The sequence below is a fragment of the Rhincodon typus genome, chromosome 11, assembly GCF_021869965.1.
Source record: "Rhincodon typus isolate 14 chromosome 11, sRhiTyp1.1, whole genome shotgun sequence".
In the NCBI taxonomy this organism is placed as follows: domain Eukaryota; kingdom Metazoa; phylum Chordata; class Chondrichthyes; order Orectolobiformes; family Rhincodontidae; genus Rhincodon; species Rhincodon typus.
The window spans coordinates 38,966,170-38,993,724 of NC_063342.1; the positions used below are offsets into that span (position 1 = coordinate 38,966,170).

Consider the following 27,555-nt stretch of genomic DNA (forward strand, 5'->3'; position numbering starts at 1 on the left):
GTTTCGAGTCCGGTGACCCTTCCCAGTTCAGAACTGAGGAAGGTCACCGGACCCGAAACGTTAACTCTGCTTTTTCCTTCACAGATGTTGCCAGACCTGCTCAGCTTTTCCAGCAACTTTGTTTTTGCGGTCAGATTCCTGTACCTAACAAGAAATTACCACTTACAAATAAATTAATTCTAACCACTGGCAAATGAAATTTGAATGATAAATTTATAATTTTTACTCACCGTTCTTTCTGCTACATAGATATGCATACATATATAGTAAACAAAAAAATGTCGAGAAAAATATTAGGAACACAGTTCAATAGCATCAGGATTCATGTGTGTGGTAACTTGCTCCTGTTCGTGGCAATCTTCTTTCTGTTCTTCGCTGCAGATGCAGTGCAGTTGGCACACTAATTGTTTAGTCACTTAGCCATTGGTGAGAGGCAACAGCTTACAGGCAAAGGAGTGTGCAAGGCTCCTTTTACTGTTGTCTTCAAGAAAAGCATTGCCTAATGGGTGACAACCCTCTATGGAGTTTGCTCTCTTCTTCCTCATTGTGGTGCAGAAATATTTTTGCTATCTATTTCTCTTCCCTCTCCTCAAGAGTGGTAACTCTCAGATTTGGGCAGGGGCTGCAGAGATGAAGGGCGGATTAACATTTCAAGATCAATGGTGACCTGCAGTCAGAACCACAGAAGTTAACATAGGAGCACAGAAAAAGGAGTAGGCCATTCAGCCACTTGAGCTTGTCCTGCCACTCAATGAAACCATGGGTGATCTGTGGCCCAGCTCCATATACCTGTCTTTAACCCATATCCCTTAATACCTTTGCTTAACAAAAACATATTTATCTCAGAGTTAAAATTAACAACTGATCCATCATCCACTGCCATTTGTGAAAGAGATTTCCAAACCTCTAATACCTCTGTGCGTAAAAGCGCTTCCTGAAATCTCTCCTTGAATGGTCTGGCCCTAACTCTCAGACTATGTCCCTAATTCTGGAATCCCCAGCCAATGGAAATGATTTACAGGTAAAGGATGAATGAGAATAGTGATCTATCTTCCAATTCTTTGTATTCTTCTGCGATAGGGTTAGGGTTAGAGAGAGAGAGGATTTTTTTTAATCTGGAGGTTTTCTATCACGGTGTTGTTTGCACATTGGTTCCTGAGTAGATGGATAGCCTATCAGAAAGTTGTTGCCATGCTGACAGTCCTAGTCCTGGTTGAAAATAAATCAACAGAGTATCTCTGTGCAAAGCTGCCCTAAACACACACCCACAGTGCCAATGAGTTCAGCAATCCTTCCCCACTAGTTGAATGAGGCACCAGTGGAAAAACAATTCAAAATGAGTTCCAGTGACTTGTTTTAAAACTGCAATATTTCCTTCCATAGTTTCCTTGGTTTAATGCAGTATCCTTTTTTCATTTTAGTCTACAATCCAAAAATAAAGAAAAATAAAAAGATGAGGTCTTTACAATGTCAATATATTTCCAAGACTGAGTTGCTTAGGTGGGAAACGTACAGGTGATGGTGTTCCTATGTATCTGCTTGCCCTTGTCTTTATCGATGTTATTGTGAAGCACCTGTTTTGTTTTTCAGTTTCACAAGTGTTTGCTTGGCTTTAGACAAACAACGAGGAATTCTATTTTTGTATCAGTCACTCTATTATGGCACGCTTCATTGATATTTTTATTTGCAGTTTCTTTCTCATCTTGTTCCTGATCACCGTTTTAAGGAAAGAACCTGGATGCCTAAAATGTAACTTCTGTTGTACAAATAACACTAGTGTTTACATGTGGTGCAAGGATGATCGTTTCAGATTGCCAGTTAAATTAAGGACACAGAGCATAGTTTCAGGAACATGATTAATGCATCATTAACTTGATTAGTGATTTCCTCTAAACTTAGTGTTTGAAGAAACCTCTCTGGATTTTGCAAAATTAGATTTCCAGGATAACACAGAAATCAATTTAGGAGAAGAAGAGATTTTATTGCATTCTTTGAAAAATTAGTGGAATAGTTTTGGAGTAGATTGACATTGTAAAAGTTTGGAGAAGTTATTAACAGAGGAATACACATGGCCACAGGTTCGATTTGATCAACTCATTGCTTGTAATGGGCCTTTTTACTTTTGAAGGCATCAATGTTACATTTACAATTTCAGGGTTATCTTAGAATCTACCAGATATAGTAGTGGTTGTCACTCAAATTACGTTAAGGTTGTGCCCGTGCTAAATGTACAATGGTATAGCCCAGAGTGTAACAATATTATCCCTTTCTGTACGTAGATAGAATCTTATTGAAGGTAGGTACAGGCAGTTCCCGCATTATGAACGGGTTCCTTTCTTGAGACTGTTTGTTAAGTCGATTTGTACACAAGTCAGAACACAATGTAGGACAATAGAAAGTGGCAGTTCGTAAGTACAGGAAATGTTCATTTGTTGGATCTTTACAATTACACCCCTGTAGTATGAGCATTTGTAAATTGGATGTTCATAAATTGGGGACCCCATGTTCTTTGAAATGAGGATAAATATGAATTAAGCTTCTTTATTTCATAACATTGATGCTCAATTCAATTAATGACATTTGTCTTTTCGGAACATTGCAAAAGTAATCAACTCCTTAGCTTTAAGGGGAAATGGCACAACGGTAATGTTACCGGACTGCTAATCCAGATGCTCAGGTTAATACTTTGAGGACACATGGTCAAATCTCCATAGGATAGCTGGTAGATTTTAAATTCATTCAATAAAAAATGGAATTGAAATCTGCAATTGAATTGTTCTTTGTGACTCTTACAATAAACCCACCTGACTCACTATTCCCTTTTAGGGAGGAATATATCACCTTATCTGGTCTTGCCTACAAGTGACTCCAGATCCACAGCAATATGTTTAATTCTTAACTGTCCCCTGAAGTGGTCTAGCCATTCAAGTCAGAGGCCATTGTGTTACGAAGTTGGGTAAAGTATTCATGAATTGGAAGGCAGGAAGTTAGAATTCATTGGAAAAAATGATCATGGGGAAAAGAGTGCTGTGGTCTCTATAACAGCTTGTGCTTTGTGTGTTTGGAAGTTTACAAATGCAGGTGCACAGAGAGTGCCCGAATGGAAACATTTTGTATAGAACAGCCAAGCAACACTTTTTCCAAGACAACAATTTTGAATTTGGCCAATGAATTTAAACAAAGCACCAAAGCCAACTGAATTTAAATCGGATGGTGTTGACAACCTGAAACTAATCATATTGTAAGAATAAGATTATGTCATTATGCATATACAAGATGAGGGCATTTGCAAAATCAGCAGAGAGACAACTGCCACCTGCTAGAGTTAGCACTATTCAGCTCTCAGAGAAAGCCCATCTAATTAATCAAAGGTACCATGGTATTTTAGCTCAAAGTCCTCATTGGAGGAAATTATAGAGATAAAACATCCCTTACAGCAGAATTAGCAGAAGAGAAGTTTTGTGAAGAGAGTGGAGATGACAGAATATTCCCAAAGACAGTCTGTGCGAACATGGAGAGATTAAGTTATAATTTATTGCTTCTTATTAATTGGGTTTATATTGGTAGAAGTTGTCTTTATTTAAACAGCATTCCAGTAGAATTTAGACCATTTAGGGGGTGGTTCATAGTCTCAGGGGGAATTGTTGGTTTGTTAGTAATTTTGTTAATTTGTTCATTGTTGGGTTAAATAAATAGTTTCTTGTTACCTGTAAAGTGGAAATCAGGAATTTTCTTTCTTTTTACCACAGTTTTAAAAGATTACGAGGGGAAAGGTGAGCTTCTCTGGGTGATTCGGGGATAATTATTAGAAGGGAACCTCTAATCCTGTCATAGCAGATTGAGGCTTCTGTTTTGCTTTAACTATCAGAGGGGTTTGGCCATTCCCCTGTCGTAACAATTAGGAATGAGCAAATTTTGGCCTGGTCAGTGATGCTCACATACCATGATAGAAAAAAAATATGAAATACTCCATAACGCTTGCTGAGATAAGATAAAGGTAAATTTGCCATAGTTCCAGAAGACCATAGGGCTGTTTGCTAATGAGAGAGAGGAATAGTGGTGTTTTAATGGCTCATCATATGATTCTTCAAACCTGTCTAATTTTTCTTGCCCTAACTTCTCCTTTTCCTTCTTACTCATGACTAATAAGAGTAAATTCCAAACAACAAAATAAATAATACGTGTTTTAAGAAAATAACAAATACATTCTAAAAGGTACTGCACATGTTATATAACTTTTTTAAAAAAAAAACCTCTGGCAAGACCAACAGTCTATGATGCAGAGCTAACTAACCAATCTGATATTTTGGGTTATATTTTGACAATTTATAAATTATTTTTAACTAAAAAAGAATTTGTTAATTAAAATTTACCTTTTTTTTACATTAGCATTTTCTCATTATTAGTGAATGTTGGGTGTTTCATAAAGAGGCATAATTTTAATACAAAAAGTCTTTTTACAAAACGTTCTACTTTCTCCTACAAATGCCCTAAAAATATCTTCATTCCAAAGCACATCCAAAGAATTCAACTCGAAGTGCAATCTCATTGTACCAGGTTTTTGGAATAATCCGGATATATTTGGCAAAAATAGGTGGATTGATGTAGCCTTTTTTATGCTGGTAGTAATCTGTGTTTGCTGTGAATATCTGCAAATTAAAGATAATATCAATTAAAAATTAAGATGTGATGAAACAGTCTTAGCCCCTAAATAGACCGGGTTAAATCTCCTGCACATGTGACGCCGTCACCTCACATTCCCCTCCTAACCAGCACACCCTACCCCAACTCCCACAGAAACCATTGAGATTTAGGAACAATATTCACCCACGTTATTTTTCTTTTCCTTGATACAACAAAACCTGTCAAATTTTTCAGTATCTTCTATGTTTTAAGATGGTCCTAATTGTCAATTTCCAGGAGCTCAGCCAACACCACCTCTCCAGCGATTGTCATCATTTGCAATGTATGATGCTACCATCCACTGGGTGCAAAGCAAATTTGAAAATTATACTGATCCCTTTCCAGCCCTCAGACATCTCAGAGTCACCACAAGCTTCGGATGTCAAAGCTTGGATGAAGTACAATGATCCAAATCAGAATTCCAACTACTAACTAGAAATTTGTTACATATTTCTTTGGTAAAATATTGGAAGTCATTGCTAATATAGCTTATTCATTGTAAATCAATATAACTTCAATATAATACTTTTCCTTTTAATATGCTTTATTGAATTAAATTGTGATGATTACCATCAAGCTAAATACGTTATGGTTTATTACAGGGAAAATCATATTGAAGTGTAATGAGGTTAAGAAATAAACTGAGTTATTTGTGGCACCAAATGTTTGTCCGTATGTTGAATAAAAAATGTTTAGTTCCTTGTTTGATGAGACATTAGGATTAATGATTCCACCAACAAATAGTAATTGGCATCATGGATCTGTTTTGCATCATTTACTGAAGACAATATTCTTTATAATAACAACAAAAGGCCTTGACAAGTTTGAATTAGGGATCAGTATACCCACAGTTTTGAATTTAAAGAAGATATAAAGCAAGTTAAGAGGGTCCTTTTTATTTAACCTGATAGAACAGCTATCCTGAGAAAATCAGTATTTTGAGATAATTATGGTAAATCATTCCATTGCTTAGTTGTATGCAGGATGGGTATAAACTTTTTTCCACTCTTTCCCCTGGGAATAACTTAGCAAAATAAGCCTTCCTTTGATTTTGAATTCATTCATGGAGGTGACTGTTGCCAGAAAGGACAGTATTAATTGGCCATCCCTAATTGGTCTCGGAAAGGTCACGGAAAATTGCCTTCTTGAAACACTGCAGTCGATGTGTTTGTACTCCTACAGAACTGAAGGTACCACTTCACAATCTGACATAATCTCACAGACTAACAACTATTAGCCATTTTTCATTTATGAGCCTGAGCAACCTATTTATCATAACTAGCTTTACAGTTGAACCTGGCTATTGCTTTTTATCACCAAGCGTATTTACATGTGTAACATAATATACCCTTCCGTACGAAAAAATGCACTCTGTGTGCATTAATACTATTGTGCTGCAACATCTTTGGGACAAAGGCATTAAATTCTTGTTTTTTTCCTGACACCTTCAACAATGTATGCTCCTACCTTCTCACCCCCATCCTGATAATCTGTATATGGTAGCCATATTTCTCCATCATTGCTAAAATGCACAGAATAGGTCTGCACAAACATTGTGGTGGTGAGGGATCTGACCCCTTGCGTAATGATGCCACTTATCTTCTTTTTCTTCAGGAAGTTAACCTGGAGCCATTGGTCTGCATTTTGTTTCTGTAACAAAAATAAAGTTATTTTTAGAGATTGTTTAGTGACACTGCATAATTCTAGAATTCAAGTACTTATTTTATAATGTGCACTAACATTTTTTGAGTTAGACTTTTCCTGACCTGTACCAATTTTCCTTCCCCAATCCATCCCTTTGAAATTGGGACATTTAAATGATGAAAGTGTTTGAATAGAATTTTTTTTTGGTCATTTTGTACATCAGGAAAGATGGACACAGTAGCAAGAATAGCTCGGAAGGATGTGTTGTGTAGAAGACATATTCTGTGGTGATCTTCACAAATATATTGTGCTGCAAACTTTGACTCTGTGGCACACATTTTATTTGCTCATAGCATGTGGGCCCCACTGGCTATACCAGCATCTGGTGTAGGCCTACCTATAACTGCCCTTGAACTGAGTGGCTTACTAGGGCCATTTCAGAGGACGGTTAAGAGTCAACCATATTGCTGTGGATCTGGAGTCACATGTAGGCCAGATAGGATAAGGATGACAGATTTCCTTCCCTGACAGTCCTACAACAATTGACAGTGGTTACATGATTGCCATTAGGCTAGCTTTCAATTCCAAGATTTTTAAATTCAAATTTCACCAACTGCCATTATGGATTCAAACTCCTACCCCCAGAACATTATGGGGTTCTGCATTATTAGACTAGTGACATTACTATAGACTCCCTTTGAACTAAGGAACATGCAAAAGACACTATTTTTTTACCTTATGGTGGAAAAACCCGTAGAATTGGGGGAAGACATTTATAATCTTTTTTTCTACTGGGTGCTAGTGGGTGAGTTACGGTCAGAGCTTAGTAGACCCATTATACAAAGCACCTTCAACTTATTACAGCCAGTCCCTGGGTGGTGAATGGGTTCTCTTCTTCAGTCAGTTTGCACGTCAACTTGTACACAAGTCAGAACACAATGCAAAATAGTGGTTCGTAAGCATGAGGAAATTGTTGTATGGCAAATGTTTAAAATTAAATATTAATACACCTCTATATGAGATTGTGTTCACGAGTATGAGGTTCATAAGTTGGGCATTCGTAAATTGGGGCCCCTGTATGCAACATGACAGGCGACCCACAATACTGATATTTCATAAAATATATACTGATTCTCATCAATGAGTTTTAATATTAGATGCTAATATTTGTAAATGAATATAATATAAATCTAAAGTTAAGCCCATTGTTTTATCAAAGTATGTGTCAGTTGTGTCTCAGTTGGTAGCACTTTTGTCTTTGAATTCAGAGGTTGTATCTTCAAATCTTGATTCAACATTGATGTCCTAGTAAATGATACCATGGAACTGTTTCATAGAAGAACAGCATGCTATCCCTGGTATCTTGTACAATGTTTATCTTTCATTATCTTATTTATTATTATACTGTTGTCTCTGGGAGCTTGATTTATGCAAATTGGCTGCCATATTATAAAGCGGCTGTAAAGCACTTTCAATTTTCTGGTGGTTGTATAAGGGGCTGTAATGCAAGACTTCTTCATCAACTAATAAGGTTATTTTAACATAAATGAGACACAGGCTGTGAGATAATTTAAGCTCTTTTATCCTGCTTACATTTGACCTCCATGCATTGATTCTGCCTTCCAAATCCAGACGTGCAAGTGACGGCTTCCAAGAACCCCACCATGAGCTCCAGTAGGATGAAGCTGTTATCTGGGAATCTTCAATAATTCCATTCTTCATTCCCAGAGGTTGTGAACAGACTGTAAAATGGCAAAGAGTTAGTTGTATGTATGCGTAAGTAAGTGACACAAAGAATGTAAATCAAAACTGTGCTGTTTCACTAATTCTAGTGAAAATGTACATTTCACTACTATATACTAAGTTCCTCTTACAATAAAATTAGTGAAGAGATGACACTATTGCCCTGTACTCTCCTGTCCCAGGGGTCAATACGCATTGTTCTCAGCTAAAAGATAATGGTGATACTGATTTGATAAAGCCAAATGATGTTTCACTAATTTGATTGAGTTCTTTGGTGAGGTTATCAAGATTTTTGATGAGGGTAATAATGGCTAAAATCATATTTTTTATTTGTTACTTTTCATAACTTGGGGATTTGTGAGTCTGATAGTTGAAGTCCAAGATTTCTGCTAGTATTCATTCAAATAGCAAGAGAAACAATGTCATGAAATGCATCTTTTCTTGTATATTTTGTCCTACATTGTGGTTACTGTTAGGAGGCTTGTAGACCATTCCTACTAGTGATTTCTTTCTTCTACTATTCCCCATTTCCACCAAAATAGATTCTATATCCTGATCCCCTGAACCAAGGTCATCCCTAATTATTTCACAAATGCCATTCTTGGTTAACAGTGCTACCCCTCCATCTTTACCTAACTTCCTGTTTTACTTAAATGTCATAAACAGGGACTGATAGCTAATAAGTTAAAATAACCAATGTGAGACCCAACCACAATGTCTCCTTACACCAAGTATCCTCTCTTTGTCCATCTATACTTCCTGCCAGCATAAGGTGGAGAGAACATTGCTGTAGATCAGCGGAGTGATGACCAGCCAATGTTAGGATATTTATGAAGATTTTTGTCTTGCATTCATCAGGACTGAAATGCAAGAAATTTAACTTGGAAAGGAAGCAGTTCTGAGGAAGGGTCACCAGACCCGAAACGTTAACTCTGATTCCTCTTCACCGATGCCGCCAGACCTGAACTTTTCCAGCAATTTCTGTTTTTGTTGTTGGAAAGGAAGCAGCAATTTATATGATAATGACAAGAGGGTGCTGATTGATTTGCATGGAGATGCAGCAGAAACTGTTAACTATCATCATCGACAGATTAAATTCAAACGAGCCAAGCCAAGTGGTTGGGGTGTTGCTATAGGAATGTAGCAGGATTTGGCTGTCTGCATTGAATCTTCTTCACTGAACAAAAGGACTTTGCAAAGACATATTCCTCTTGCCCACAAAAGAACAAGGCTTCATGTGTAATTAAATGTGGACTCTAGCATGTGCCAATGAATCACACTGCAAACTTGACTCAAAATTTTAAATTGGTCTTCAATATAATTTTTAGCACATCCAGGATTATTTAATGAACATTTTCCAATAACAAAATCAAGTGATTTTAGACATTATATTCTGATTTCTAGATTCTGAGTGAGCATAGTATGCATGCTGTTCACTGCAATCAGTTGAAGGGAGATGTTGCTTGATACAGTCTTCCTGTCAAGACTGAATAGATAGATTTTTAATCAACAAGGGCATCAAGGATTCTCAGGAAAAGGCAAGAATGTGGATTTGAAGATTATTGGATCAGCCATGATCTAATTGAATGGTGGAGCAGACACAAAAGGCTGAATGACCTACAACTGCTCCTACATCTTATGGCATTTTGGATGGATGGCCCATATGTCTGGCACCATACAGAATTGAAAATCATGCACCACAACAATAAATAGCATGATAGGCAAAATATCTTTTCAGAAACAGCAGCATCCTGTTAGTGGAGAATACCATTTGTATGTTTACTACAAATCAGCAGTGTGAGATGGCTATCTTCACCTGTTGCTCAAATATTTGAGACGCCTCCCCTTTCCAAAGGCTGGGCACCTTTTAGGGCCAAAAGCAGCAGCCTTAGGCTATTCCATGAGTTTGTGTGATATACAGTGAGTGCTGATTGGATTGAGTATGCTATTATCATGCAGGAAAGTTTGGCTATGCTGTATCTTACATGGTGATGAGATGGCTAGCACACTCGTCACAAGGTGTCCAATAAGTCTGATCTCGTGCTGCATCAATTTGTAGGAATCCTAAAACATACACTGACCAATTAATGTTTGCTGCAAGCAATCAAACCAGCTCTCTTTCCTCACATGTTAGTTGAGAACCGGCCAATGAGTTCTCTACTAATATCTACCACACGCCTATGTTCATATGTAGAGGAAATGAGAATTATCAGATTGTTCTTTCAAGGAGCAAGCCCAGGCACAATGGCTAAATTGGCCTTCTGGAACCATGCCATTGTATGCTTTTATGATGAGATAATCATGGGAGGCACTCCACTCAAAAATCACTACTGAGCTACTTGCCAATGAAATTAGCAAGCATAACACTGTTTTAAAAAAAATAAATATCCTGGTTTTAGGTTGTTTGTAAACCAATTAATATATTCCTGATATTAGGCATTTTGCAGCTGGAGTGGATGGTGAATACTGAGAAAAATGGAAAAAAAGTTACTTGCAATTACTTACAGTCTATTTCACAGCCATATAATTCCATGCGAAGAGTAGGTCTGACTCGGAAGGATACCGGATTTAATTTTAGATACCTTGCAACAATAGGAGGGTTGAACCTGTTAAACTTTACTTCTGCAGCATCAGAGTTTCCTTTAAACACCTTCAGATGTATAAACAGAAAAATAAAGTTAAACACGTTTTCATAGAGATCATGAACATGCCATCTAGGAAAGCTATTAAATGAAGCATGTTGAAGCAAACCATTTTGTATGTTCCACTTTCAAAAAGTATTCTTGCTTCAGTTCTGGTCATCCATCTCTACTCCTGTTCAGTTCTTCCTTGGACACTTCTCTAAATTGATCCCAAGGTTTTCTGAATCTTCTAATAATTATCCAGTAGATGTTCAGTGAAATGAACAGATCAGACAACCTTTGGAGTGAACCAGAGTCTTATCCCAGATGCCTCCATCTGTAAACCTCATTGGATTCTCACTATTTTATTTTCTCCTTCAAGGAAACAAGACTACATTGATCTTGTCTCCGTAGAGGCTCAATCCATGGGCAATATCAGTTGCCAGTTTGGCCCTGCAACTCTCCAGAATTGGCCCTGCACTTCACAAATGACACAATAAGTTTTAAGAATAGCAAACAAACCAATTGGCTTAAATTGGATTTCCATGGATCATTCTCATTTGCCCACTTCTCTACAATTTAATCATGCAGTGTTAGCCATGATTCAATGGCAGCCCTTTCACCTTAGTCTGATGGTAATTGGTTCAAGTCTTATTGCAGAGACCTGAACCCTAAATCCTGGCTGACAATGAGTGCAGTACTGAAGGTCTGCTGGATGAGATATCAAACCAAGCCTCTGTCTTTCCCTCAAATGGACATCAAACATCCCTTAAGTAGGGGAATTTTCTGCGAAGTTCTTTTGGGAGATGATACCAATATGAACTGAGGATTAGTGCTAACTTGAGTGGAGGACAAATATGAGTGCCATTAAGAACTGAAGGGGTGACGACAATGCCATTTTATGTGTACAAAAAGGCAAAGCGCCAGAATAAATAAGGGAGAAGGGTTACAACAGGAAAAATGCTATTAAAAATTGAGGGGAAGGAACAGATAAACAGTGTGTCGACTTTCCTGTGTCAACAATGTAAACAATTTTGTAACAGTCTTTCTTAAAATGTTCCAACTCTTTTTAAAGATTTCCAATAACAAAAGGGGAAAAAAAATTTTTGCACTGTTTTTCCTTAACTCACGACATCCCAAAGCATTTCACAGACAAAGTAGTGCAGTAGTTTTGACTAGTGGTCACAACTGTGGAGAGTAATCACCAATTAATCTCCAACGTCCTCCAAACAACAAAGAATTTATTTTTCACATAAAAACTTAATCTGTTTCAATGATGTCAGTTGAAGGATACATGTTGGCTAGGACATGGTAGAATACAGTACTGTTCTCCAAAAAATATCATAGGATCATGATATATAAATCTATATGAGAAGGTAGATAGGTATATCCAAGATAACTCCAAAAGAGCAAATTGCTGTGTTAAAGCTTCTTAAATTGGGCTTAAACCATAACCTTCTGAGCACAAACCAAAAGTATTTCTATTGAGCTAAGGCTGAAGCTATCAACAATGTGCTATAATTTCTTGAAAAATTTACGGAATATCTCTGTAACTATAACAACAATTGCCTGCTTTACAATCAGTGGAATGCTGAAATAAACATGCAGCTTAGGTTATGTCAATGCACTTTTAGTATGACCATGGCCCAGATATTCCCATGAGTGACCAGGAAGGTCAGGTTGCCATTCCACTCCCATTTATTTCCGTTCACACTAAGCTCCATGTTTCTAGTTGGAATTCAGATCCCAGCTCCTTCACAAATGTGGGGTTTATATGAATTAAAAAGCTCCTCCATAGTGCATGATAGTCTGGGTGTGGGGATTCAAACTACTGCCTTTTATAGCTGTCACTAGACCATATTTTATTATTTTAATGTCCAGTAGCACAGCCAGACACAATGACAGCTGCTGCGAACTGGCGAGTATGTGATGCAAGTGTGGGGATTATGGTGACAGTTGATTAAGGGGTGATGATGCCTGATGGGCAGGGTGTCACCTAAGTAACAAGTCAGGTGAGTAGGGGCATGGTAAGTAGTGTTCCAGGTGGGAAGGGTGCCAGGTAAGTGGAGGAGTGCTTAGGGTAGGTTGAGATCAGGGGGTGGGATGGTGGGTGTGTTGGCCGCATGGAGGAGAGGAAGGTTTCCAAGCCAGAAGGGGAGGATGGTTGTTGCGGGTCACAGGCGTGTATGATCTGGTGGGGGTTCAGGCTCGTGGGAGGGATGGGATGGAATTCCAGTGACTATTTGACAATTGGACTATCCAGACTTGTATATCGTAGATTTATACTTAGGTCTGTTGTCAGCCTTTGGTAGTTTTCTATGTTGATGTAAAAGAAAACACATCAAATTACTTCAAGTCCATTTAGAAAATTCACTTCAGTGGTTTTCTTGATAACTTGTTTTACTATTCATTGGGATGAAAAGTTTAGTCAGATTTCTGTTCTTATACCAAATATTTAAACAGTGTTACCTCTTAAACTGAACAATTTATCTGGATTCATTCTGTCAAATTTCTTCATAATCTTGAACACTGCCCACTTCAGCCTCTTTTTCTCCCCACATTGCAGTTGCCTATTCTGTCATATAATTAGTCTTTAGGCAGATATGTTTTGGTAATTAACCTTTTATATTTGATGGTAATTGCTGTCTGTCCTTTTTTTCTTATATATTATCTTTTAACCTCTTTCTATAATTGCATGACTAAAATTTGTAATTCATCAAGTGGATAACCTGAGGCCATACAGCCATATCTTATCATTGCAACTGTTGGTGAGTATTTCGATATGAGATGGCTTACAAGGCAGAGGCAAGAAAGCAGACAGATATTAGGAAAAAAAACACAAGTGCAAAATATTATTTATTAAGGAAAAAATGCTGTATCTGAAGTGTTTAGCAGTAAATATATTGACAGATGAGTTTACACCTTGTAGAAATTGATATTACTAACAGCCCATCCCTCAGGAAACTGAGATAGTCAAAGTTGATAGACAGTTACTTTTGGTGCAATAAATTATTCAGACTTCGTGATTTACACTCACTTGTTTGTAGCTTCTGCTGTTTCCATTGTAATACCTCCAATTTTCCCCATCCCTGCTGTATTCAATGGAAAAGGCTGTAATATAATTTTGCACAAACATTGTGCTGGCTCCTTGGGTGGCAATCTCAGTGATCACCATTGGCCTTTCCAGGTCGACCTGTGATATCGTAATGGTCACACATTAACTAAATAACATGAGAAAAATAAAACAAAAATAGAGATTGCTGGAAAAGCTCAGCAGGTCTGGCAGCATCAGTGAACAGAAATCAGAGTTAACGTTTCAGGTCCAGTGACACTTCCTTAGAACTCACTGGACCCGAATTGTTAACTCTGATTTCTCTTCACAGATGCTGCCAGACCTGCTGAGCTTTCCCAGCAATCTCTATTTTTGTTTCCAATTTACAGCATCCACAGTTCTTTCAATTTTTGAGAAAAATGACTCTATTTATCAGTAAATCTGAATTAGATCAGATTCGTATGTATTCAATTCCTTGGTAATAGAACTTAGAATGAGAACAGTCAGAAAAAAATTAACAGAAACTTTCACAATTTGTTGATAAGTTTCAACAAATCTGTTCCCTTGGTATTTATAACTAGGAGTTCCACTCATTCATCTACTAGAATTAGCCAATTGGTTATATTGTGTATGTGAACCACAAAGCTACACGTAAGTGAAGACTATCTGTAATAAATGAATAAGTGAAAATTTAAAATCAAACATCCAGGAGGTAGAATTCCTTTGATGAGTTAGTGCATTGGATGCAGAGATCTGCAATACACATATTGAAAATTCAGACGGACTGCTCAGGGTTTTCCACGTACCTTCCCAAGGACAGAAAACTATGTGGGACAAGATGATCTTCACATTTCAATTTTCATGATGCATGTCTGCTGTTTGAAGTGTTAAATTTCTATCCTTATATCTGAAAGTAGAAATTTACTAAAGAGGATTGCATACAACTTCCAGCACATTTAGTCAATCAGGATTTGGTGTATGCAAGATTCTTCATTGGCAGTAGTTTAAAAGAGAACTAGATTATAAAATTGCTTGTGAAAGCTCATCTAGTCCTTAATTACACCAATTTGATTCGATAGGTATAGGAATTGACTGAGGTGCTAAAATATTCCACAGAATATGATCTTTCCTGTGTTACTGGAGACCAGTAGTTCTACTGTAAGAAGTCCCACTTAACTTGCTGGACCTTATGGTCTGACAACTCATTACTAAAGAAAAAGAAAAGGAGACTGAAAAATGCTAGTTTATAACTTGAGTAACAACTACAGCTTGAAAAGACCACAAATTGAAGATAATAAGGTGTAGAGCTGGATGAACACAGCAGGCCAAGCAGCATCATAGGAGCAGGAAGGCTGACGTTTCGGGCCTAGACCCTTCATCAGAAATGGGGGAGGGGAAGGGGGTTTTGAAATAAATAGGGAGAGAGGGGGAGGCGGATAGAAGATGGATAGAGGAGAAGATAGGTGGAGAGGAAACAGACAGGTCAAAGAGGCAAGGATTGAGCCAGTAAAGGTGAGTGTAGGTGGGGAGTTAGGGAGGAGATAGGTCAGTCCAGGGAGGACGGACAGGTCAAGGGGGCGGGATGAGGTTAGTAGGTAGGAAATGGGGGTGCGGCTTGAGGTGGGAGGAAGGGATAGGTGGGAGGAAGGACAGGTTAGGGAGGCGGGGACGAGCTGGGCTGGTTTTGGGATGCAGTAGGGGGAAGGGAGATTTTGAAGCTTGTGAAATCCACATTGATACCATTGGGCTGCAGGGTTCCCAGGCGGAATATGAGTTGCTGTTCCTGCAACCTTCGGGTGGCATCGTTGTGGCACTGCAGGAGGCTCAGGATGGACATGTCATCTGAGGAATGGGAGGGGGAGTTGAAATGGTTCACGACTGGGAGGTGCAGTTGTTTGTTGCGAACTGAGCGTAGGTGTTCTGCAAAGCGGTCCCCAAGCCTCCGCTTGGTTTCCCTGATGTAGAGGAGGCCACAATGGGAACAGTGGATGCAGTATACCACATTAGCAGATGTGCAGGTGAACATCTGCTTGATGTGGAAAGTCTTCTTGGGGCCCTGGGATGGGGGTGAGGGAGGAGGTGTGGGGGCAGGTGTAGCACTTCCTGCGGTTGCAAGGAAAAGTGCCAGGTGTGGTGGGGCTGGAGGAGAGTGTGGAGCGGACAAGGGAGTCACGGAGAGAGTAGTCCCTCCGGAAAGCAGATAAGGGTGGGGAGGGAAAAATGTCTTTGGTGGTGGGGTAGGATTGCAGATGGCGGAAGTGTCAGAGGATGATGCATTGGATCCAGAGGTTGGTGGGGTGGTACGTGAGGACGAGGGGGATTCTTTTTTGGTTGTTATTGCGGGGACGGGGTGTGAGGGGAGAGTTGCGGGAAATGTGGGAGGCACGGTCGAGGGCGTTCTCGACCACGGGGGGGGGGGGGAAGTTGCGGTCCTCGAAAAACGAGGACATCTGAGATGTACGGGAGTGGAATGCCTCATCCTGGGAGCAGATGTGGTGGAGGCGAAGGAATTGGGAATAGGGGATGGCATTTTTGCAGGAAGGTGGGTGGGAGTAGGTGTATTCTAGGTAGCTGTGGGAGTCGGTGGGCTTGAAATGGATATCGGTTTCTAGGTGGTTGCCCGAGATGGAGACAGAGAGGTCCAGGAAGGTGAGTGAGGTGTTAGAGATGGTCCAGGTGATCTTAAGGTTGGGGTGGAAGGTGTTGGTGAAGTGGATGAACTGTTCGAGCTCCTCGTGGGAGCACGAGGCAGCGCCGATACAGTCATCAATGTAACAGAGGAAGAGGTGGGGTTTAGAGCCAGTGTAGGTGGTATCTGCTGAGAGAGGTCACACTAAATAGTGCAGATTATTGTGAAAAAAGGTATGTTGCTTGTGTGCATTTGTGGTTTGGGGCAGTATTTAATCATTTTAATATTTTTTATTCATTCGTGAGATGTGGGCATCACTGGTTGGCCAGCATTTATTGTCCATCCCTAATTGTTAACAGTCAACTGCATTGCTGTAAATCTGGAGTCACATTTAGGCCAGACCAGGTAAGGACAGCAGATTTCCTTCCCTAAAGGACATTAGTGAAACAGATGGGCTTTTCCCAATAATTGGCAATGGTTTCATGGTTACCATTAGACACTTAATTCCAGATTTTTTTATAGAATTCAAATGTCACCAATTGCCATCTCAGGATTCAAACCCAAATTCCCAGAATGTTATCTGGGTCTCTGGATTAATGGTCCAATAATAATACCACTAGGCCACCACTTCCCCTGCAGGTTGATCCATGAGAAGGCCATCATATGTAGGCTATGAAGAAGCAAATGCCTGAAACCAAATTATCTTTTCTATGTTTCTCAATCTTTTCTGTGTTTGTTAATCATTTATTTCCAATAGTGTGATTATGTTTCAACATTTGAACATGCACCTGTAATGGTTACTTAGTGATCAGTTCTTTAAGAAAAGATGAAATTGTTATTTGTAGCAATTAAGACATACTTGAATCCAGAGCTTCTTGTTCGTGTGCTTTTCAGCACTCCAGGCATTGATCATGTCGTTGTTGTGTAATCGTGCTAGACTTGGCTTCCAGTTGTCTAAGAAAGAAAGAAAATAATATAACAAAATGTAAAGAAAAACTGCAAACACTGGTGAATTCAGGTAATAGAACTCACAGCCATTTAGAACCGAAAGAACCGCGGATGCTATAAATCAGGAACAAAAAAAGAACAAAGAACAAAGAAAATTACGGCACAGGAACAGGCCCTTCGTCCCTCCGAGCCTGCACCGACATGCTGCCTGTCACAACTAAAACCCCCTATCCTTCCGGGGACCGTATCCCTCTATTCCCATCCTATTCATGTATTTGTCAAGACACCCTTTAAAAGTCGCTATTGTATCTGCTTCCACTACCTCCCCCGGCTGCAAGTTCCAGACACCCACCGCCCTCTGTGTAAAAGACTTGCCTTGTACATTGCCTTTAAACCTTGCCCCTCACACCTTAAACCTATGGCTCCAAGTAACTGACTCTTCCACCCCGGGAAAAAGCTTCTGACTGTCCACTCTGTCACCGGACCCGAAACGTTAACTCTGATTTTTTTCTTCACCGATGCTGCCAGACCTGCTGAACTTTTCCAGCAACTTGTTTTTGTCACAGCCATTTGGTCAGCTTTTGTAAAGAGAAATGTAATGCTATTTTGTAACTGCAATCTTGATCAGTATCAAGGAATCAAGAAAGCCCACTAAATGTTCCATCTGTTTAAATCAATGAGCAGTCAGTTCCATTAGAGGTATAAGCTCCTCTCTGCCCAGTTTTCCTGTTTCCTCCAAAACCTGAACCAGTAGATCTAGGAAGAGGAACATCTGTCTGTTGACTATTATAATTGCATATTGTAAGCACTGTATAGTAATGTAAGTGGGATGCCAATAAAAATGACTCCATTAGAAAAGGGATCCTTCAATAAAAAAAATTCAGAACCACGTTAAGAGAACAGAACAAAGAAGATAACCACCACTGAGGTCAGCCATGTCAGGTCTCATCGTGGTTGAACCTGCAGATGCCAAGAGGGAAGCGCAATAGTGGAGCACAGAGGAGAAGGCAAATAGAAACTCACTTTGAAAGGCCACGGGATTCTAATAATTATAATGGTTTATTAAGTGCAAGCTGCAATGTACCAAACAAAAATCATTCTGTAGTTATCCAGCATCAGGCCTCCCATCCCACTTTGCTAAATGATAATTAGTACAAGATCATGTTTGTTTTATGCCAAGCAGCCACATTGATGTAAAATTGCCCAAGTAGGTTTTGTTTATGATGAACATTGGAATAACAACGTTTTTATATCGGTTTGAACTGGATCCAAGACACACAACATCCTGAATAACATTTTGTTAATTCACGTTATTAACAAGTGCTCCCATTTCCACATGTTTTAGAAGCAAGTTAGATTGTTGAAAGTAGCAGTGTCAAAATACTTACCCACATAGTCTGACGCAGTGATTTGAGGATCAGTTATACTTCCAGATGCCATACCCAAGGGATAATCGCAACCTATAAAAGAAACAAAGAAAATATAGCATTGTGTACAACCTCATGACTTCCTGAAACATTTTGTTTGGTTGATGTTGTTGAAGTTGATTTAATCCACTGTTGTAACAGTTCAGACAGTGTAAAACATAACATAAGAACATAAGAAACAGGAACAGGAGTAAGCCAGTCAGCTCATCACCTTTCAATAAGATGGAGACTGAACTTCTAACTTTACTCCAGCTCTGCACACTATCCTCATATCACATAATACCCTTAGCACTCTAAAATAATTAAATTCCGATTTCAATAACTGTGTATCTGCAGCTTTCTGGGTACAGAATCACAAAGATTCAGAACACGGAGTGAAGAAACTCCTCCACATCTTAGTCTTTAGGACCAACCCCATATTCTGACACTGTGACCTCTAGTACTAGACTCTGCGTGCATGGAACTATCTTCTCCGTGACTGCATTGTCAAACCTCTTAAGAATTTAATTTTTCAATGGGATCAATTCTCATTCTTTTACTCTAATCTGTCTTTCCTCGAAGGGGAAACCTGTCATCCCACGAACCAGTCTAATGTACCTTTGTTGCAATTCCACTAAGGGAGGTCTACCCTTCCATAGGCTAGGTAGCAAAACTGTACACAAAACTCAACATAGTCTCACCAAAGAACTGCAAGATTGCCTCACTCTGCTACTTAACCCCTGCATCAAAGGTCAGCATACTAGTTGGCTTAGGTTATCATTCGTGCAGCGTACATGGGAATGTGCAGTGGGACACTGCAGAATCCCTGACATAGTAGACTCCTAGCAAATTGCCCAGAAATTAAAAATTCCTGGACAATTCCTCTGCACCTGGAACCCTCCAAATGCATCTACCCAAAACAAATAATTTAGAGAGTTCCACTACAGTTAAGTAAATAGTTACTCAGGATAAGTTAAGGCTATTAAAAATTCTACTCTGACTCCTGGGTAACTACTAAACTAACCACCTCCCAAACTTACCACACACATCCCCAACAGCTTACAGCCCCCGAATCTGACTGGACAAACCCCTATTCCCTTGGGATTTGCTCCCCCTTTTCTGCTTGACACCTGAAACATCCCCTTCTGCCCAGAACCTGACATCTCCCTTCCCTGGCCAGGAGCTGACAAAGACTCTACTCCACCACGGACCTAAAGCCCAACCTCCCTGACATAACATTCCACTCTCCACCCAGAACCCAAAATAGCCCTCTCTCTCAGGACCTTACACAGCTCTGTCTCTCGCCTACAATCTGACTATCCCCACTCCACTCAAGATACAATAGCTACCTTGCTTCTTGGAGCATCCCATCTGTCTCACGCCAGGACCCCAAAAAACCCCTCTCCACCCAAGTCCCAACACACACAGTCTCCACTCAACACCTGATAAAACACCCTTCTCCCCACCTTCCTCCCCCTGGAGTTGAAATCCCTCTGTAGCCAGGACTAAATCCTCAGGTATGTCACTCATTAGTTGAAATGTCAGTATGAACAGAAAAGATATATATATACTATGCTATAAAGCTTTCTGAAATGACATAATTTTTGTTAAATCATGCTTTTAACTACATTATAACTCAGATTCTCAAAAATGTCATTTGCTTGCCAGGTGAGTAAAATATTGTTCTACTTTTAGAAGCTTGCAGCTCAAATCCATGAAGGAGCAGCAGATAGTAATCTGTGAAATTGTTCCATTCCCAAATTCTTCACATGCATTCTGATCACACAAAGTTTTATGCTGGGCCAAGTCACGCTTCAGCTATACAAAGCTATGGTTAAGTAACACCTAGAGTAATGAGAGCAGGTCTGGTCACCATGCCCTAGAAAGGATTTTGGCTTTGGACGAAGTGCAGTATAGCTTTAACAGAGTGAAAAGTGGACGCCAGGAGAGACCATATGAATTGGGTTTGTAGGTAACTGACAGAGTACACAGATACTTTTTCTGCTGTTCGAGCCTTCTAGAACATGATACCATATTCGAAAAATTAGGAAGTGAGATTAAGAAACACTTTAACACACAAATAGAGTAAGTGTTTGGAACTCTCTTCTGCTAACAGGAACTGATTACCAATTGTTAATTTTTCGATCAGAGTTTGTTAGATCTTTATTAACCACGGGTATGAAGGCATATGGGGCAAAGGAGGATAAATAGAGTCATAGAGCATTGAGCTGGAAAGCATGGAAACGGACCCTTTGGTACATTGGGTCCATGCAGATGAGATATGCTAAACTGATCTAGTCCCATTTGCCAGCATTTCACTCATAATCCTCTAAACCGCTCCTATTCATGTACCCAACCCAATGCCTTTTAAATGTTCCAATTGTACCAGCCTCCACCACTTCCTCTGGCAGCTCATTCCATACGCACATCACCCTCTGCATAAAAAGGTTGCCCCTCAGGTCCCTTTTAAATCTTGCCCCTCTCACCTTAAACCTATACCCTCTAGTTTTGGACTCCCCCACCTCAGGGAAAAGACCTTGGCTTTTCACCCTGCCTATGCCCTTCATGATTTTATAAAACTCCATAAGGTCACCCCTCAGCCTCTGACATTCCTGGGGGAAAAGCCCCAGCCTATCCAGCCTCTCCCTATAACTCAAACCCTCCAATCCCAGCAACATCCTTGTAAATCTTTTCTGAATCCTTTCATGTTAACAACATCTTTCCTTTAGCAGGGAGACGAGAATTGAATGTTGTATTCTAGAAGTGGCCTAATCAATGTCCTGTACAGCCACAACATGACATCCTAACTACTATACTCAATGCACTGGCCTACGCAGGCAAGTTTGCCAAACCCCTTCTTCACTATCCTGTCCACCTGTGACTCCACTTTCAAGGAACTATGTACCTGCACCCCTAGGTGTCTTTGTTTGGCAATACTCCCTATACCTTACCATTAAGTGTACAAGTCCTGCTCTGATTTGCCTTACCAAAATGCAACACCTCACATTTAACTAAATTAAACTCCATCTGTCAGTCCTCTGCTCACTGGCCCTTCTAATCAAGTTCCCATTGTACTCTGAGATAACCTTCTTAACTGTCCACTACACCATCTATTTTGGTGTCATCTGCAAACTTATTAACCTTCTATATTCACATCCAAATCATTTACATAAATGATGAGAAGCAGTAGACACAGGCCAATCGTTGTGGCACTCCACTGGTCACAGGCCCCTAGTCTGCAAAACAACCCTCCACTACCATCCTCTGTCTCCTGCCTTCCAACCAATTTTGAATTAACCATGATCTCGCTGAATGGCATAATAGGTTTGAGAAACCAAATGCCTACCTCTGTTCATCAGTTATGCATGGGTACAGCAACTTTTAAAATAAATCCCTTCGTGTGTTCAACAAAGTGGGAATCAAAATGGAAACATAACAGTACAATTAACTTAATACTGATCAGTACAAACGGTGCATAAAATAGCAAAAAGTCAAAAGACTGGGTGCTGCAAATCGAAGTAAACTCAGTAAACACTAGAAATATCATTGATTAGAGAAACAGAGTTAATGTTGGTGATTTTTCTAAATCAAAAACAGCTTTTAAAGAAGTACAGAGCAAGGAAAGCTAGGGCAGGAAAATAATGAAAGGTAAAGTTTGAGATGTTAGTGAGGGCAGGCATGATTAAATGATAAAAGTTACAGGGTTTTGGGGAACAGGGAAGTGACAATGAGAACCGAAAGAACTGCGGATGCTGTAAATCAGGAATAAAAACAAAATCACTGGAGAAGCTCAGCAGGTCTGGCAGCATCTGTGAAGGAAAAAACAGAGTTACTGTTTTGGGTCCGGTGACTGATCCTCAGAACTGATCAGTTCAGTTAAAAAATAATACACCAAGTGCAATTTATTTTTGGAAATTATGATTTAAGCATTAAGTCCATAAGATCACCATAAATAGCGATTGCTAAAAATGGATTCAATTGTATGTGACAATCATTTTAACACAACTATCTTATTACAGTCCAGGATTAACTAATCAATGGAACATTGTAACAGTCAATAAACGACATGAGAAAATGCTTTTCACATATGGTTCAGGTTTGGAATGCACCGCCTGGAAGTGTGGTGGAGACAGATTCACTTCACGCATTCAAAAGGGCATTTGATGATTGTTTCTATTTAAATAATATGCCAGGGTACAGGGGAAAGGCAGGAGAATGGCATCACGTCATAATGGCGATTTGCGGAGGGAGTATGGACATGATAGGTCAAATAACCATCATCTACACTACCGCATTCCTGTGAAATATTGGAAGGGAAGAAAGAGGCAGAAAAGCAGAAAGTCAGCCAGGAAACTACAATTTGGGAGAAGAGGCAGAGGATCTGCTGAATTTCTATTGCATATCTTCTGTAGCACAAAGAATAAATCTGGAGGTGCATCTATTGCTGAATATGGGTGTGTTTTTATCTTCTTTCTACTTTTTATTTTGGTGATATGAAGATGCTGTAGGGAAAGTGAAACATATTTGTTCACTTATAACAACAATAAAAGCAATGCTAGGTTTAAGTGGTATGGCTATACTTGATACTTATCATGGAAATATTTGAAATAAAGATCCGTTGATCTTTCTGCTGTCTGTGTTACAAGTATCAACAACATTTAAACCATAAATAAAACCAAAAGAAATAGAAACAGGAGTAGGTTGTTCAGCAGCTCAAACCTGCTCTGCCATTCATTGGGATCATGCTTATCCAACATTCCTCAAATATACTTTCCTATGTGTTCCCCATAACACTTCATTTCCCTACTGATCAAAGATCAATCTATTTCAGCCTTGAATATACACAACGGGGTGAGAAACACATCAGCCATAATTGAATGGTGGAACAGACTTGATTGGCCAAATGGCCTAATTCTGCTCCTATATCATGTGGTCCACAAGGACTTTACCTCCACACTTACAAGGAATTCTAAAGATTCACAACCCTCTGAGAGATGATTCAGTCTTCCCAAGGTTTCACTGCAGGAGAGTATGGCTCATTCCTGATTGGTTATCAAACTAACAATCTCATCGCATAGCAGCTAACATGGGGGGTGGAGAATTTGAGCTTGATGTCATTAGCGTACATGTGAATGCGGACTCTGTCTGAGATGATGACGAGGGAAAGGATGTGAGTACATAAGCACAAAAGCAGCAGTGTGTACTATCTAAAAGATGCACTGCAGAAATTCACCAAAGATCCTTAGACAGCACCTTACAAACCCATGGATACTTCCGTCTAAAAGCACAAGGGCAGTTAATACATGGGAACACTACTACCTGCAAGTCCCCTCTAAGCTCCTCACTATCCTGACTTGGAAATGGATCACTGCTCCTTCACTGTCGCTGTATCAAAATCCTGGAATTCCCTCGCTAAAGACGTTATGTGTCTACCTACAGCACATGGACTGCAGCAGTTCAAGAAGGCAGCTCACCATCACCTTCTGAAGGACAACTCCGGGTAGGCAAGAAATGCTGGCCAGCCTGTGACACCCATGTCCAAAGGGCATATATAAAAAAAACAAGAAATTCCTCATCTCAGTCTTAAATTGGTGCCCCTTTATTCTGAGACTATGCCCTCTGGTCCTCAACTCTCCCATAAGGGGGAACATTCTCTCAGCACTTACCCAGAAGAATCCTATACTTTTTGAATGAAATTACCTCTCAGTGAGTACAGTCCCAATCTAGTTAGCCTTCGCTCATAAGATAATCCCTCCATACCAGGGATCAACATAATGAATCTTCTCTGATCTGCCTCTAATAAAATAATATCATTCCTTAAATAAGGGGACCCAAAACTGCTCACAGTACTCCAGATGTGGTCTCACCAGCACTTTGTACAGTTGCAGTAAGACTGTCTGCAAATTTGGCAACAGTGCATTGAATTCCTTCCTCCAAGTCATCAATTCACAGAATCAGTGAAACATCAAAGACAGAAGCAGGAGGAGGCCATTTGATCCCTTGAGCCTGCTCTGCCATTCAATATGATTATGGCTGGTCATTGAGCTCAATACGCTAATTCCACCCTCCCCCCACATCCCTTGAACTCTTTAGCTGCAAGAGCTGTAACTCCTTCTTGTAAACACATATGTTTCGGCCTCAACCACTCCCTGTAGTAGTGAATTCCACAGGCTCACCTCTCTCGGGTTGAAGAAATTTCTCTTCTGTTCATTCCTAAAAGGTTTACCCCTTATCCTTAAACCATGAACACTGGTTCTGACTCCCCCACCACCCGGTACATATTTCCCACATCTAACCTGTCTAGCCCTATTAGAATTTTATACGTTGATATGAGAGCCTCCCCATTCTTCTAAACCCCAGTGAATAAATCCTAACCAACTCAATCTATCCTCATATGTGAATCCTGCCATCCCAGGAATCAACTTGGTAAACCTTCATTGCATTTCCTCTATCATAACAGCACCCTTCCTCAGATAAGGAGACCAAAACCGCACACTATATTCCAGGTCTGGTCTCATCAAAACCCCGCATAATTGCAGTAAGACGTCCTTGTTCCTGTACTCAAATCGTCTCGCTATGAAGGCCATCATACAGTTTGCCTTCTTTACTGCCTGCAACACCTGCCTGTTTAATTTCAGTGACTTGTGCACAAGGATACCCAGCAATCATTCAATATTACCTGTCTCAATATATAGCCATTCAAATAATAATTTGCCTTCTTGTTTTTTTTTTACTAAAGTGGATAACATATTTATCCAAATTTTACTGCATCTGTCAGGCATTTGCCCACTCACTCAGCCTTTCCAAATCACACTGCAACATCCCGGCATACTTGACACAGCTTATCCTCCCACCCAGCTTTGTGTCATTTGCAGATTTTGAGATATTACCGATAGTTTCCTCTTCTAAGTCATTAATATCTATTGTAAATAGCTGGGTCTTGGCGCTGATCCAAGTGGTACGCCCCCAGTCACTGCCTGCCATTCAGAAAAAGACCTTTAATCCTATTCTGTCTCCTGTCAGCCAACCAATTTTCTATTCACCTCAATACACGATCCCCAATCCCGTGCACTTTAATCTTACATGTTAATTTCCCATGTGGCACTTTGTTGAAAGTCTTCTCAAAGTCCAAATAAATTACATCCACTGGCTCCCTTCATTAACTGTACTAGTTACATTCTTGAAGAATTCTAGTAGATTTGTCAATATCACTTACTATCACTTGTGTAAATGCTGACTGTGTACGAATCTACCTCTGTTTTCTAAGTGCTCAGCTTGATAAAATCCTTGATAATGGACTCCAATATCTTCCCCACTACTGACATCAGACTCACTGGTTTATAATTCTCTGTTTTCTCTCAATGTTTCTTTTTAAATAGTGGGGTTCCATTAGCTACCCTCCATTCTGTATGAATCTTGGAAGATGACAAGCAAAGCCTCCATTATTTCTAGGACCACTTCCTTAAGTACTGTAGGATGGAGATTACCAGGCCCTAGGGATTTATTAGGTTTTAATCCCATTAATTTCTCCAACAACATTTCTCTAGTATTATAGACTTGCTTCAGTTCCTCCTTCTCACTGAATCCTGTGTTCCCCATCATTTCTGGTACTTTAATCGTGTCAACCTTTGTAAAGACAGAAGCAAAGTGTGAAGCAAGTTCATCAGCCATTTCTTTCATACTTGTTATAAATTCCCCATTTCTGACTATAAGGGTCTTGCATTTGTTTTCACCAATCTTTTTCTCTTTGCAGACCTATAGAAACTTTAAGTCAGTTCTTACATTCCCCACAAGATTACTTTCATTCTATTCTCCCCTCCTTAATCAATCCCTTGGTTCTCCTTTGCTGACTTCTAAACTATTCCCAATCCTCAAGTCTGCTGATTTCTCTTTCCTCTTTATATGTCTCTTCTTTGCATCAAATACTAATCAAATGTTTAATGCTATCAAATTGCCAAATGCTTACAGAACGGAGGAGGCTAATCAACACCGGATGCCAGGGCCAAATATTCTTTGAATTTTTATGGTTATCTTGTTAACAGTGAGCTGTTGGCATTTTGCACCTAAGTGGTTATTTTGTACTTTCATTTGTTACCAATTACATGGATCAAACTTTACTACTCAAAATAACAAGAGACAAGGAAACAAGATAAACATAATGAGATAAGGAGAAGCAAAGAATATGAAGGAGACAGAAAGAAAGAATTCAAATAAAAAGTGGAAGAATTAGAAAGGAAAGTGACAGCATAAGTCTCTATTTTCGACTCTGAATAATGCTATAAGGGAATTCAGGTAAAGTCTGAATTCCAAGATAAAAGTCTATAATATTTTTTCAATGTTATTTATGCCTTCAGACAGGTCACATCCTTGAACCAGTTTGTGGTTACACTTATATTCTATTTCCTACCTTTTCTAAGCTTGCATTTGATAATTGTTACAATAGACACTAAGGTACTGCAGAAACGCTGGAATGAAATATGATTTTCAAGTGTCATTTTGAAGTGATGAGCATCAAATTTTATTTCAGTTGATGTAACCCAGTACATTTGAGAGTCAGAAAAAAATTGTTATACATTATTGCACTTGAATAATCATGTATATGCACATACCTTTAGATAGAACAAGCAAATGTGCCCGCATTCCTCCTTTGTAATGCATTCCATTTTCACAGTCTAAAAGCCATGTGCCAGGTTTTAATGACTGCATTTCAATGGTTCTAAAGGCACCTATGTATTTCAGTAACATATTTGATTAGAAGAAGCTGGATATCTGATGAGTTTAAATTAGTCAAGTGGATATAATTCTGTTCTTAACGTTTATTATCAGTAG

General features: G+C 39.4%; 1 protein-coding gene across 3 annotated transcripts in view; it reads right to left on the reverse strand.

Annotated features, from left to right (window-relative positions):
* Positions 1–1,956: 1,956 nt before the first annotated feature.
* f5 (coagulation factor V) overlaps positions 1,957–27,555 on the reverse strand; it is a 73,646-nt gene continuing 48,047 nt past the window's right edge. For all 3 annotated transcript variants that reach the window (XM_048603174.1, XM_048603175.1, XM_048603176.1), the window contains 8 exons: positions 27,336–27,452; positions 18,709–18,780; positions 17,232–17,326; positions 13,729–13,884; positions 10,576–10,720; positions 7,921–8,069; positions 6,151–6,333; positions 1,957–4,649 (listed from right to left, as the gene is read on the reverse strand). In XM_048603174.1, coding sequence (XP_048459131.1) covers positions 4,503–4,649; positions 6,151–6,333; positions 7,921–8,069; positions 10,576–10,720; positions 13,729–13,884; positions 17,232–17,326; positions 18,709–18,780; positions 27,336–27,452 — 1,064 coding nt within the window. In that variant the 3' untranslated portion in view covers positions 1,957–4,502. The remainder of the gene's footprint in view (positions 4,650–6,150; positions 6,334–7,920; positions 8,070–10,575; positions 10,721–13,728; positions 13,885–17,231; positions 17,327–18,708; positions 18,781–27,335; positions 27,453–27,555) is intronic.